General features: G+C 42.4%; 1 protein-coding gene across 5 annotated transcripts in view; it reads left to right on the top strand.

Moving 5' to 3' along the window:
* The window catches only part of znf618 (zinc finger protein 618), a 32,982-nt gene extending 23,310 nt beyond the window's left edge, over window positions 1-9,672 (top strand). For 4 of the 5 annotated variants that reach the window (XM_047569774.1, XM_047569773.1, XM_047569777.1 and 1 more), the window contains 5 exons: window positions 835-879; window positions 1,644-1,721; window positions 2,959-3,117; window positions 3,373-4,472; window positions 4,663-9,672. In XM_047569774.1, the coding sequence (XP_047425730.1) occupies window positions 835-879; window positions 1,644-1,721; window positions 2,959-3,117; window positions 3,373-4,472; window positions 4,663-5,205 (1,925 nt within the window). In that variant the 3' untranslated portion in view covers window positions 5,206-9,672. The remainder of the gene's footprint in view (window positions 1-834; window positions 880-1,643; window positions 1,722-2,958; window positions 3,118-3,372; window positions 4,473-4,662) is intronic. The other variant, XM_047569775.1, reaches the window with a different exon arrangement.
* The last annotated feature ends 5,077 nt before the right edge of the window (window positions 9,673-14,749 follow it).

Genomic DNA, 14,749 nt, shown 5'->3' with positions numbered 1-14,749 from the left:
AAAGTGAATGCCAGTATAGAGAGAGAGAGAAAGTGTTTCTGCAGTCTGTGTTCTGCTGCTCATGCCTGAGCTGAAAACTGAGATGGTTAGGGAGTGGTGGATGTAAAGAGGTTCGTGTGACCTACCTCGCATCAACTGTTACTATATAAAAGTCCAAGAGCTCTGTTATCATTATTCTACTCCACGCTCGGAACACGAAAATGGAGACCTTGTTGAAAATCACATTAGATCACCTTCAGTTCCGATAACAGCTGCCGCACATTCGCCGCAGTCATTGTGTGTTGTAGTTACAGGCCCTGAAAACACAGCACAAATTGCAAATTTGCTGACAGAGTTACAAACGTCTCCTTTTCCGTCCTGTTTTGTCTGTGCATCGCTTGTCGTTTTAAAGTTGGAAGACGGCGCGCGGAAATGTAACGTCACCTCATAATCAGAACTGATGACATTTAGTGAAAGCGGTCTGTCAATCAAACCACCACCATCACCCACAAACGTTGTTTTTGTTTTCCACATGCATTTAATTTTATGAATCCATACATATATAAAATATGAAACTGAGTTTTCAGGGACTAATACCACAGCAGTGTTGGTGAGGCCTGTCTAGCCCTCATGACATTCAAAATGAAACCTGACCTTTTTCAACAATCATAAGATTACATTTTAAGGTTTGTCCTCAGTGAAATTCTTATAATGATCTGCGGTTCTATGCTCTATTTAGGTAAATGTTCTTTGATTGCGAATCATGCTTGCAAAAATAAAAATAAATTAAGCGCGCTGATTGAATAAAAATGGCAAATGAATGATAAAGCATCCTCCCTGTCTCCTTGTCAACAGGAACTCCGAGCCCTCTGGTGGCCAGCACATTCTCTACAACACAGAGTAAGTCCGACCCCACCTTCCTGCACAACGCAGTGGAATAGGCATGCTGCCTCTGTCTCATTTCACCTTTCTTTCTGTTATTACATTTTTTTTGTCAGTCTGTCCTCGTTTGGTGCAACCAGTCTCTCTATAATCAGTTGTGATTATATAGATTTTCCGCATTTAGCCTCATCATCACTAGGGAATGTCTGAACAAGATGGTTAACAGTAGTGTGTTCAGAAATGACATTTAATCGTCGGATGACTCATACTGTTTTTTTTTTTTTGTTTGTTTCGTTTTTATTTTTTATTGGGGTGGTGAAGATTATTGGAAATGTTTAGACGTGGAGATTAATTTAGTTTTGGTTTTAAATAGATGTGTTATTGTATAAACAAGATTAGAATGAGAAGCTGGGATGGGTCTGTCCAGATCTGACGTACTGGGGACATGATGATTGAAATACATTGTCAGTATTAAACTCCTAGGCCCCAATTTGAAATAGAAGTTACATGTTGCTGCAGTTATGTTGCTTAGTAATTCAAAAAGCCCCTTGAAAATTACACGACAAATTCCTGAAGTTCTACCTCAAATTGAGTTACTTGAGGCCACAAGTATCACATAAATAACCACATCTTTGGGACTGACTTTTAGAGCTGCTGCATTCGGCAGAAATCCAGAACAGATGGGGGGGTCAGTACAGATAGTGTCCAGGACAGATGCACAGTATTTTCATTGTTGCCTCTGACAAAGAGTCAACACTCTTCTGGGCCTTGTGATTTTTTAGAACCGTACACTTGTGGTGCCTGTGGCATCCAGTTCCAGTTCTACAACAACCTGCTGGAACACATGCAGTCCCATGCTGGTGAGTCGACGACAAATGCATGTTAAGCTCGACAGGGCGACAAATACATAATGTGAACACACCCTCAGTGGCTGCAGTGCATGTGAGAAGTGTCAGCAATTACACATAAACTGTAGTTGTTTACTGAGATGCAGGCAATAAGCGGCTAAGAGGAATGTTGATATAAAGGGTTGTTGCAGATCTGGATCTGAGGCTGCTGGAAATAGTTTGCATATATTGCTCCCTTCATAGTTTCCTACATTTTTGCTCTCTACAGTATATTCTACATTTCTGCTCACACAGACACACACAAAAATGCAAAAAAACATTAGTGGATTTTCACTGAAACTAGTTAAACAGGACTGGAAAATATCACAAAACCATCTTGTTCTGAGGTCTTCAGATATATAGATAGATTAATACTGTTTTTATTTAAACACTTCCACAAATACACTGATATCTTAGTGTAATTTGTTTGATTGGGGACTACGTTCAGGACTGGTGTGAAAATGCACCGATGTTTGGAGACATTTTCATGCCAAAATATAGAACAACAACAACAACAAAAAAACTAAACTGCAATGTATGTGCAGCATAGATGCTATTTTTTTCCAATTAATTATTATTTCTTCAACCATCACCCAAACTCATTAAAATTATTGACGTGCATTTGGTAATAAAAACAAAGAAAGCAAGCAAAATATTCATCTTTGACAATCTGTGGCTACCAGATGTGTGGTATTTTATGTGATGACTGAAGTTTAGTTTCCCTCTTATGTATGAGTCATGTTGCTTGTCCATGCATGCAGTTAAAATTATGCATTTATCATAATTAATATACTTTCATCCAGGCTTCAACAAGGAAAACAAAATATATTTATTACACTGGTAGTAATTCATTGTGTTTTCTTGCTGTTTGGTGTTGCTGTTGAGTTATTGCTGTGAAACTGACTTCAGTAAATTAATTACAATGCAAGATGTGTGGCTGATCTTATATGAGAACCGACTGAGGAAACGATTAATGAACAAAATTCTTTTTTTGGGAACTTGCACAGCTACTTTTGAAGGCAAAAATATTCATTACAGATTCAGGGAGGCCAAATGAGGCATTTTAGTTGTTTCTCTTATTTTGATTAGTTTTGCGTCTTGGTTGTATCCTCTACGTTTTCGTCCAGTGGAAACGCTTGACGTTAAATTTCTTCATTAACACCAAACAGTATTGGAAACTCTGCCTTATCACCCGTGTCTCTGTACTCAGCCGATAATGAGAACCACACCAAAGGGGACTCACCCAAAGCCTCTTCAGCCTCAGGGCCTCAGGAGCAGTTGTGGAGAGGTTCTCCGGCTCAGGCCCATTCCTCAGTTAAACTACAAATCCAGCCTCAAAGTATCCCCCAGAGGAACCATGCACTCAGCCGTAAGTACCACAACTTCATTAAGCCTGGCCCTTAAAAGTCATACCATACATCTGCAACGTCCTTGGTTCGATTCCAACTATGCATCGGTGTATGTTGCATGCCACCCCTGATCCTCTGTTTCCTTTTCCATTTTAATGTGCCCTGTGTTTTGCCACATTTGATATTTGCCCTATCAAATAAAGATAACATTGCCACTAATTGACTTGTGTTTCGTTTTGCCTTCCTTCCCGTCCATCTGCTGTCCGTCCTGGCAGAGAATAACGGACTACCTGAGAAGGAACGACAGCAGGTGGCTGAGCGCCTATTACGGGTAATGTGTTCAGACCTAAGCATGCTAAACGTGCTCAACAGCAAGGACTTCCTGAAGTTGGCACAGACCCTAGTGGATACAGGTGCCCGCCATGGTGCCTACTCCACCCGTGATGCTCTTGGCAACATGAGTGCCTTGGCACTGCGCCAGCTGCCCCGCATGTACAACCAAGTGAAAGTCAAGGTCACGTGTGCTCTGGGCTCCAATGCTTCGCTCGGCATCGCCGTCACCTGCCACTCCCAGACGTCTGGCCCCGACGCTTGCTTCGTTCTGACGGCCTACCAGGTGGAGGGCTCCAGACTGAAACGCTACGTGCTCGGCGTAAGGGAGGCCGAGCTGAGGGAAGGGCCCGAGCAGGTTCACCACTGGGTGCAGAACGTGCTGTCTGAGTTCGTCATGTCAGACATTCGCACCGTGTACGTCTCCGAGCCCAGAGTGTGGGCAGCGGGATTTGGAGGATCACCGCTGGGAGGCGGCGGCCGGGGGAGGATATGCCTGCGATGCGCTGGGTGTTCACTCGGTGCCGTCGTTCAGGCTGTCCTCGGCAAGCGCAGCCTCCAGGCCAGAGGGCTCCACGAGTTAGCCGAGCTCCTGTCGACGTGCAGAGATATTTCCTCCTCAACCACGCTGACCCTTCGCGACGAGCAGTTCACCAACACGTCCACAAGCACAACCGAGGAAGGTTCACAGGGCAGCCCTGCACAATGCCCCACCCCTCCTTGCTGGGATCGTACCGCTGAAGCGCTCCTCCAGGTCCACGCCCACTTCGAACATATTTGCGAGGCTTACGGTCGCAGTAAGGCCACAGCTCCAGTCCTCCAGGGTCTCAACAAGCATCTGCTTAGCACACTGGCCTGTCTGCTGGCACCACTACGCCTGGCGGCTCTGGAGCTGAGCAGCCAGAGGAGACCAACCTTACAACAGGTGCTGCCCGTCTACCTGCGCTTGGAGAAGTTTTTTACATCTAAAGCGGGAGAGGCTGGAACCGGCACAGCTAGCAAACTCTGCCACTATTTCCTAGAAGCACTCAAGGAAAACTTCAAGGTACTGATCTAGCTTTACTTATATTTCATGCCTTAAATAACCCCTTTTGATGCATGCATTTGGACCAAAGGCGCCTAGAAAGAAACTAAAATCGTGATTCAAATTTTTTCCAGAATCGTGCAGCTCTAAGAATTTACTCTTAGGAAGGACTGAGTGTTGGGTTTGTTTGTTTGTTTGTTTTTGTGTCCAGGTTGAACGAGCTCACCAGGTAGCCATGGTCCTAGACCCACAGCTCAAGCTCCGTTCGGTGCCGGCCTATCAGCATGAAGACATAATTTCCCGCGCATGTGAAATGGCGTCCGAACCCAGGGATGGAGGTATGACAAGCGGTGGAGGTTCAGGTGGCGAGGAGCGGGACGCCGATGGCCCACCCACCCCGAAAATAAGCCGCGTGGAGGGAAGCGCAACCAACAGCGCCTCCTCAAGGGGGACCTCTTGCTCAGTGTCTGGTAACGATGAGAGTCAGAGCCAGGTCAGGCAGGAGATTTTTCAATACCTGGCCGAGCCTCTTCTCCAGGGTACACCAGATCTCTTCCAGTACTGGAGCTCAACGGTGGGCGAGAAGTTCCCCAGGCTCGCTCGCCTGGCGCTGTGGCTCCTGGCGGTGCCGGCCGTGGGCATACGGAGCGAGTGCGTGACTGTGTGCGAGCAGAGCCTGGCCATGAAGAGGAGGCAGCAGGTCACTGCTGAGGAGATGAACAAACTAATTTTCCTTCGCTCTAACATGGGCTAGAAGAAAAAAACCCAACAAACCCCAATCAACCAAACCTTCACCTCCAACCAATGACTCAAGACTATTATTTGTATACTGTAGGTTTAGACCAAGTGTAAACATAAACGTGTATGGACATTGAATTCTTCTCAAGACAGATATTTACTGAACAACTCACATTGTAAAGGTTGCAACACCCATAAAACAATGCGGCTTATCATGTATTTTGTATGGAGAACGGACTGTTGTCAAGTACTGTGGAAGAAGTGTAGGGGTGGAACGGTAGCTCTCAAAAGACTGTCCCGTTTGGTACGCTGCCCTCGGTTTGGGATGCACACGTAAGCAGGATGAGTTTGGTCTCTTCACAGCTAGTGATCTGAATTACTCCAGCCTAACAACTAAACTGCTACAAGGCTATAATGCTGTTATTCTCACTGGATGACAACATTTTCAGGTAAACTTTGCATTCGTTGCTTGAAGCTACTGTCATAGACCTCTGAAAACACTCGTACTAGAAGTTGTTGAAGCGGGATGTAGTGGCAGCGTGCTGTAGCAAATACAGTATGTCGCACAGTTTTCTTTGGTTTATGACAAAAACAAAGTCAAGCGGTGAATCTTCACTGCCATTGCACCTCTGGTATGTAAGTGCACTAGGTTTATGATTTACTGTCACCTGTCACTGAAAATATTTTTCTTTTCAAAGTATTCAGCCATGTACAGATAACTGAAAGCAAAACCATTGCAGATGAGTTGATGGTCGCGTCAGTGGCCTCAAACTAAAAAAAAGAAAAGGAAAAAAAAAAGTAGCTGACAAATCATTTTAAAAGTGAGTTTTCCTTTTTGTTAACATTACAAAATTGCAAAGAAAAGCCATCCAAAGGTTTGTTTATTCTTTTTTTTTTTTTTTTTTCCTCTAGAATTAATTCAAAAGGTCCTATGCTGCTAGATATGCAAGTCACACTGCTAGACTTGAACAGAACTTGAGAGCTGACAGTTAACGTTTGGTTGACTTTTCTTTACAAGTGTTTTTGTTAATTGTGCAAAGAGGAAAGCGTCACATTAGGAGCCGGTTGGGGTCGGTCTTCACACTGATTCCATTCAGCGTTACTATTTTGTAGCTGGGTTTCACCCACATAGAATGAACTAACATGTTGGCTTGGCAATCCTTATGCTATCCTTCTAATATTTAACAGTACAGAGGGTGCTTTACCCTCAGTTAAACAGCAGTAATATTATTAGCCATCAGTTTATAAGCTTGTAGGCAAGAAAAGGTTTAATTTATAATTGCATAAATATGTTGTATGTATTTGTTTTTCACGCAAAAAAAAAGGCTTTCCATAGGAGGAGTATTACTTTATTTATTATTCTTTCCTCATTTATCTTTCTAACATAGATATCGTCTTCCTTACGTGAGCTACACATTTCCATTTTCGAGGCAATAAGCTTTATCACAGGGCATAGTTTCCAGCTTTATCCGACTGTTTCCTCTACACTCCTACAGTTAACTATTAAATTATTTTATGTTTTTCGTGAAATCAACGGGATTCTCTCAGGAATGAGCACACCCAAGCAGGCACCGCCACTTTTCCTCACTGTACCGGAAAGAAACCAAACTGTGACCTCAATGCCGAGGTATGTACTGAACCGAGACTTTTGTGAAACGTTCCACCCCAAAACGCAGTTAGTGCCACACGCAACAAACGACGAAAAAGGAAACCTCGAGAGGGTGCATTTTTTTTACAGGACGAAACCAATTCCCGCCAGTGCATTCACTAAAGTCAAACGCATGCATGCTCATGAAGTCAAGTTATTTATTTTTTTATGGATTCTAGTATACATTTACTTGAGCTGATACCTCCTACAATGACTTGGATGAATGGAAGCTATGCTGTAACTTTTGTTTGTTGCCTCTGGTACTAATTGGTCAAGTACTAGTTTGTGATCTCAGTTTTTTGGGCCTTAAGTCTCTCTCATGTGATCACCTCAAATCCTCCAGTCAGAGCCGACAACCATGCCTTTTATATTGCTGTTCAATGGCCTTCTTTTGTCATATTTTTTAAAGCTTATAGTTTTTGTTTTGTTTTTCCTCCCAACTCCTCTAGACTCAAAGGGACTTGATGGCTTATGGTGTCCTCTAGTGCCCAAATGAGGACTTTCCAATCACGGGCAACTGTGGTATTTGCCAAGTGCTTTATTACGGTAATATATTTAACATTAACACACCGAAACACAAGCATCCACTGCATAAACTGACTCCGTAGTAGTAGTAGTGACGTTAGCAGATCTTTATTGGGGCTATAACAGGTGTTCTAATATGTTTGATATTGATACTGTGATATGAAACTCTCGTCCTGACTCTAACATTTGTGGTGCAGGTTGAATATTTTATTTGCCATCCTAAAGGCCGTAAAGTGATTTAATCGCGTTCATTTTCGCCACAGCTTAAATCACCTGTTCTTTATTCAGATATTAACACGTAATCAAGTCTGAACAAATCGCCTCGTCGCCATATTAGCAACAGCAAAATATATTTTATCAGTCTTTTTTTATTTTTTTTGTCAAGTTGCCCAAGTTTAGGCAATAGGGCGACTTAATTTACAGACGTGTTATATATTCCCAGTCATTCCCACCAGATGGGAGCTCACCTCTGTTCAGCTTTGACTTTGCCGATGTGCATGATCGACCAGTAGAATTAGTCACTATTCCAAAGCTTTGCACCACCTTGTTTTGTACAATATAATTGACTTAAAAACTGCCACATTAACCTCACAGTAATCAATACTTATTCATGATGCTAATGCCGCGTCCTTCTTTGAGGCTGAGCGTCGGGCACTTTTACTAAACGCAAGGTTGAGGTGACCTGGGATGTCGGCTCACAGGAAAACGGCCTCTCTTTGAACATAATGAGGAGGAGGAGGAGCCGAATATGAGAATATGGAAGTTCATATGCTCCACCAAAAGGCCATTGTTTCAGTTTTTCCCTATATAAGGACATCCGTCAGCTTTCTTTTAGAGTGGCATTACAAGTGTAAAACATATTTCTATCAATTACAGGTTAAAGGCTCTGCAGTGAAAACTGTTTAACAATCACATAAGTTGTTTTTAATAGACTGTAGCCCTCTTTACCTCCAAGCTTTGATTTTCTTAACTGCTTTTTCTCTCCCGAATGATTTCTTAAAATGTCTGATGTGTTCTTTTTAATATATTTTGGTAAAAAAAAAAAAGAAAAGAAAATTACTGTAAATTGTATTTAATTTTTTAAGTACCGATCCAATGTTTTACCTCAGTACTCAGAAGGTAGTGTTGTAATTTAAAGATTGGAAATCAGATGTTGATTAAAGAAAAAAAAAAAAGATATATAGATATTCGTTCAAAGAAATAGTCAAAATACTGTACATTGGTTTGGGGTTTGAAGCGTGATCCTCGACTGAACTGATGAAGGGATTTTTCTTACAGTTTTTAAATAAGTATTTTCAATAGGATATGCTCTGGGACAAAATGCCATCGTTGACGTAATGATGTCAACTTAATTTTAGTCAGACCTAGCATTCTTTTTGTTGATTAAATGAGAATTATATCTAAGATATGCATGCTTTTAATAAGAGTACGGATATATAACGTTATTATAAGCCAGTGTTTCTCATTAGATGGAAATGAATCATCATTGGCTCTGAGTTGATGTTAATTTAAGACATTCGTGAAGAGTCAAGGCCAGAAAACCCGGACTGAATTTTAACCTTTCAAGGTGGAAGTAGCTACGCTGATCTTGGGCTGGTGTTTATGGGTTGACATCATCCATTTTCAGAGAGGATGTATTATGTAAATACAAGAGAACTGCTGTTTTTATGCCACAAGGGGGCACCTTCATTTCAGAGATAAAGTAGGGAGCACCAATAACATTATACCTCTTTTTTCTAAAGTAGCATTTCAAAAGGTTTTGATATAATAGAAAACTCAACTTAGATACTGTTACTAGGAAACTGAAATCAGCTGTAAGTTTTATTTTGTTTCAGGACTTTAACTTATTCAGATAATAAAGGTTCAGTTGTAAAATGTGGTATACGAACGCTAACACGGAGATCCTGTTATGTTTTATGGATTAATAGTCTGTTTTATCAATTCAGGTTAAGAAATTAGTGTTGCTTTCATCTTACTTTACAGGCATTTCTTCCTTTTTATACTCTGCTAAAATGCAAAAAAAAGAAAAAGAAATCTACGTTTGATTCTGTTCATTTTGTCTTTTTATCGCACTTTGGCAGCAGGTTCTTGTGTAGATTCAGATCTGAGTTGTCTTATTAGTAAACCTAATTTATACTTTTGTAGCAACACTATTTTTATATAATGGCAAAGAAAGGGTTGAGTGTCTTTTATTATTTTTATTATTTTTTTTCCTTTCCTGTGTCATATATGACAGCGCTGTTCAATGTTTCTTGGATACATTACCCACTGTAGTATGTTATGTGTGAATAAACTCCAAATCTGTGTCAAGCTTTCGTGTCAATGCTCTTTGGGATATCGATGAGGGGGAAGTAGTTTAAATGTTTTTTCTCATTTCAAACTGGATTCAAGCATTCGAGTAAATTCAATCAAAACGCTTTGAGCCGCCCTGCTTCATATAAAACCGGGGGTCAAGCGAAATGTTTAGAAAGGCCGCTCCTGTGTTTATCAGCCATGAAACCTTGAGGAGACATTTGGCCGTATTCCTGTAAAATGAGGCTGCCTCGCTGTGAGCGAGGACTCCCACCCAGAGAGAAATGGAGCGCAGCTTTTCACGGCGGCTGAGGTGGGGGAGATGCGGGGCCTAGGAGTAGGTAGGAGTGCGTGCGAGCGTTAGCTCCGGCTTTGCCCGTCTCGCTTCCTCCTCTCGCACCCCGGGTCAGTCGGCCCCCGAGGTGCAGTTGTCTGCGGCCATGCAGAAAGATGTCTCCTCAGTTGTTCCGAACAAGAGGGGGCTACCCACCAAATCTGCAGCACATGCGTCCAGGTTTCCCGCCCGCTCTTCCTCTACTGCCCCGCAAACCCCCTCATCCACCACCACACACACTCTTACCCCAACCTATGCTTCCTCCACGCCCTGCTGCTGAAGGTGACTATTTTCCACAAGCTATTACTACAGTGACCTGCCCCCCCCCGCCCTCACCTCTCCCTCCTTATTTTCAGTCATTTAGAAAAGGAAAAATGTTGGGAAAGGCGTCCCGCCCATAGGGCAATTGCTTCCGTTTTCGTTTTGAGTTGCACAGAAGTTGCAGATCAGCTCTTTTCTCATGGAAAGTACTGGAGTGAGCGTAAAATGCAGGGCTTCTTTGGAGTCGACGCGCACCGCATAAGTAAAAGGAGTTTTTTTTGCACCGCTGCCTATCTTTACGTTGTTATCTTTTGTGTTATTAAACCTGATAAATCTAGCAGGATGTGAATATAAAAGGGGTTCCCTCTGCGTGTCAGGATGTCAACACTAGGTGGCAGTGTGTTGCTTTTTATCAGCCGCGGACGATGAACGCATCACCTGAACAATACAATGAAATGCAGTTTGATAAGAGTACAAGCTGAGGCCTATGAGCAATCTTAAGTTAGATTTAGATCGTATTATACTGACAACAAATGTATTTATTAAGGAGAACACAGGCCAATGTGTTTTGGAACTTGAAGTAAGTCTGTTTAGGGTCATTGTGTTGTAGACAAATCTTTTTGAGCTTCTCCATGGATCCTCTGTTACAGCAAGAGTTTGTTGAATGCATGACACAGATTTGTTAGAGTTTTAAATATGATTTTTCTATTCGAAGTTTTCCATCTGGAGGATTTTGGATAGTAAGAAAAAAAAAAACTCTCTTAATGTGTTGCTTTCACTGTTTGTCTGCTTTTGGGTGAATGCTCACGTTAACGTTTTGTAGCATGTAGCTTCCGAAGGCTACATCTTTACCCAGTGAGACACTTGTAGCCCCCCAGCTACACTTACAGAAACAGAGAAAGTTCAGTGGACTTGCCTTTGCCCTTGGCTGTTACACAACCACAAGAGAAGCATCCAGGTTTCCTTTTCCAAGCCCAACTCAGGTGGTGCCATGCAGCTTCGCTCTCACCTTTCTGGCATTTACAAGGCTGGCACCTTCACCCCTGCCCAGCCAATGGCCATCACAGCTGTCGCGACTTGTCTGCTCAGTGAGCACTGGAGGGACAGGCAAGGACAGGCGGAAGGAAGTGTTCTCATCCTCCTCTCCCTGTCCTGTATGGAGGACCCGGTGGCACCGGCGCCGTGGTTTCTCCTGCTCAGCAGGTGCTGATTTTTATCAGTAGTGACATGAATGTACAGAACTGCCAGGGCGCATCCACCCAGTCGCTGTCAGGTGTCATTCCCGCTAACACTCCACCTAGCCCCTAACCTCACAGGCACCCGGTGGGCCCGTGTGCTCGCCTGCCTCCCCTGCACACCTGTGCGGACACACGTATATGCGCATGCACGCGTGTTGCACGCCAGCCCGCACTAAAGTCTTCCCACAGCTGCCCAAAGCCGTACAAGTTAAATCGTGACGCCAGACATACGATTTAGATGTCTTCACAGGCACACGCGATAAGGATCCTGGATTTATTGAGCCCCGTTACACATACCATGCATTATATCTGAAACTCTGGAGCTCCCGATGAGGAATTTCACTGTCTGTTACACTAGACAAAGAAGCATTTGAATATTTCATGTCTAAGTCAGAGTTATGAGATGACGCAGTGTTAGATTTAGCGTTAAAAAAAAAAAAAGAAAGAAAAAAGTGACGTATGACCCTTGGCTTGAGCAATGCATGTGCGGTTTCTGTGGAAAAAGGAGGTCAAGGTTAAATTTTGTTCTGTAGATATAAATAGCCCTTCAGCGATGTCCCCTTGATCTCACCATTATTATTTATTAATCTTTGTCATGATCTGGGGAGCACATCCAGGCTGGCCGTGCTGTTTCAGACGATGACAAGAGGACAAATATGTAATGCTAATGTTAATGCTTTAAACCGAATACAATTTGGGCGTAATTTCCTAACATATATATATATTTAAATATACATATATTCTATATTCAGGACTGCTGACATGCATCTTTGCAAACCACTACTACAGGCGGGGTGTATCGGTGGCAGTGTTTCAGACGGGACTCTGTCCTTTGTTAAGTTTTTGTCTCACTGACACAATTTCTCTATTCCACCCAGAGAACCTCGGGCTTGACAAGTAACACTGCACACACCAATAAAACGGTGCTATTTGGCTGCGAAATTATTATGATATGTCAGACGTTGAACGTAATCAACTCCTCCATCTTGGCTCATTATACAAACAGTTCCTTCTGTTGCTGTTGAGTTTTTCTTTCTTTCTTTTTCTTTTTTTTTTGCACGCCTCTGTTTTTGTGCTTCCTCTGTAGTGTCTGTACAGTCTTCAGCCGCTCAATCAGTTCACCTTCTGCTGCACCTTCCAAACCCCACCGCCCCTCTCCCCCCAACTTGAAATGACTTGTTACATACAGTCCCTGGGGCTGTGTTGACAGCTCACTAAGCTAAAACATGTACCATGCGCTTTTACAACATAGTCGATTTGAATCAAGTCCATGACCTCATCTTCCCTCCCCTCTCTTTTTTTTTTCCTTTTTCAGCAATTTGTCCTGTGATATATCTAATTGCTGGCCATTATTGCGAAAATGCATTTGAAAAATGTCCATGAGTTTCTCTTAAAATTAATTAATTAATGAATTTTAATCTCTCTGGAGTCTTGCGTGCTCTGCAGTTGCTTCTAATCCTGCACTATTTTTGACTTTTTATATCAATAAGATGACTCTTAATTCATGAATAAAAGACACAATGATCTAGCATTTGTGTGCAGACCTCGGAAAATCATCTTTTGATTACAAATCGGACCCTGTGTCTAAAGTAAACGTATACTAGTGTCGTATATGTCCATTTTAAAGAGCCTGACGGTGGTTAGGCTGGTATGAGTAGAGGCGCACTTAACCCTTTGACTTCCACACTAAGAATACGATTAATCGCGATTAAATATCGTTCATTTTTTTAATCTATATTAATAGTGTGCACTGCAAACTGAGTAATTTTTACATGTCCTAATTAAAATGTTGACATGATTGGGCAAATTATTGTATTTTACAAACTGAGTGACTACCAGTGGTTGGAAAACGGGTACAAAATGAGAAATTTTGCATTTTATTGTCTTCTACTACTAATACTAATACTACAAAAAAAGATCAACCATGCGGTTACCATGCTACCATGTTACCATAAGATACATTCAGGTGTTCAATTTCCGTTTTCAGTTTTTTTTCCCTATTTTTTGGGAAATTGTAATATTGTTCCAAATTCATTTAACAGCATTGAAACGTCTCTTTAAAACATCTGAAATCTGTTACAATGCCATAGATCAAAGACAGCGTTGTTAGACTCCCGCCCTCAGTTTTAAAAGAATTATCTCGGCACCGAATAGCTCGGCGCAGCCTTCGCGCTTTGGCTCCCGTCCAACTAATGTCATGCAAAGCGTTGCTCCGGAGCTGAGGTAAAGAAAGTACGCTTTAATGATTTAGCATCGGGTGCCTTTCTCTTCCCTATTCCATCATCTCATTTCCGTGATTTGTAACTACTTGGTGGCGGGAATGATTCCTGAGGGAGAGTAATTCCTTGGCGCAGATGAAGCGGCCGCTCAGCTGAAAATACACACTGGGCAATTTTAATTTGAGAGGATACTGAAAAATGATCCATTTATTAGGAGTGTTTGATAATCAAAGCTAATGGATCATCTCAATTTTCTTAACTCTGCAAATGCTAAAAGGCTGACTGTGTTTTGTAATCTTGAAATGTGAAACGAGGTGATTTTTAATTAGATGGAAGTGCGCTTTCTTGACGACTAATTCAGTTATTTTAATGCAAATTGAAGATGATGGGGTACTTTTTTTTTTTTTTTTACAAATATGTTAAGAATAGTTGCTATTACTAAAGTAGACAGAAGAATGTGTACAGTGCAAGTGTGCGTTACTTGCGTGAGGAACACACTTTTTGGGAGATCTAAATCTCCCAAAAAGTGTCTTAACTCTGGAGCAAACGCAGAAGGTCCCGTGGGTACTACAGGTGCATCATGATGACGCACGCCACTCATCAATGTCCTAGTCCTCGACAATGTCATTCTAAACTGAGAGAGGGGGGGGGGAGAAGCTTCTGGACTCTGTTCAGTGAGGCAGGCTTGTTTACATTCTCCCTTTTCTTACTCCTCCTAATTCTTTCTGGCATTTTTTCCCCTCTTGCTCCTTTGTTTTGACGGGGGCCTGTATCCTATTGGTGGAAGCGAAAAGACAAGTTGATTGATCAGGCCGGGGGGGCATTGATCAATCTGATACTCTGCCGTGACCCTTGACCTTCCGATTGACAGCAGCCTCTATAATGAGGCCTCAGAACAGAGACCCCGGGATAGGGGCTTTTTGGGAAGGGCATCTGATGGGGAAAAAAGAAACCCAAGGGGATGGGTAGCGTATACACACACACACACACACACGCGCGCACACACACACACAACCCAATCAACTTGGTGCCATTGTTGCATC

Source organism: Mugil cephalus, chromosome 19 (genome assembly GCF_022458985.1).
Source record: "Mugil cephalus isolate CIBA_MC_2020 chromosome 19, CIBA_Mcephalus_1.1, whole genome shotgun sequence".
NCBI lineage: Eukaryota > Metazoa > Chordata > Actinopteri > Mugiliformes > Mugilidae > Mugil > Mugil cephalus.
The sequence above is the reverse complement of the archived record's forward strand: the minus strand, read 5'-3'. Positions and strand labels throughout refer to the sequence as shown.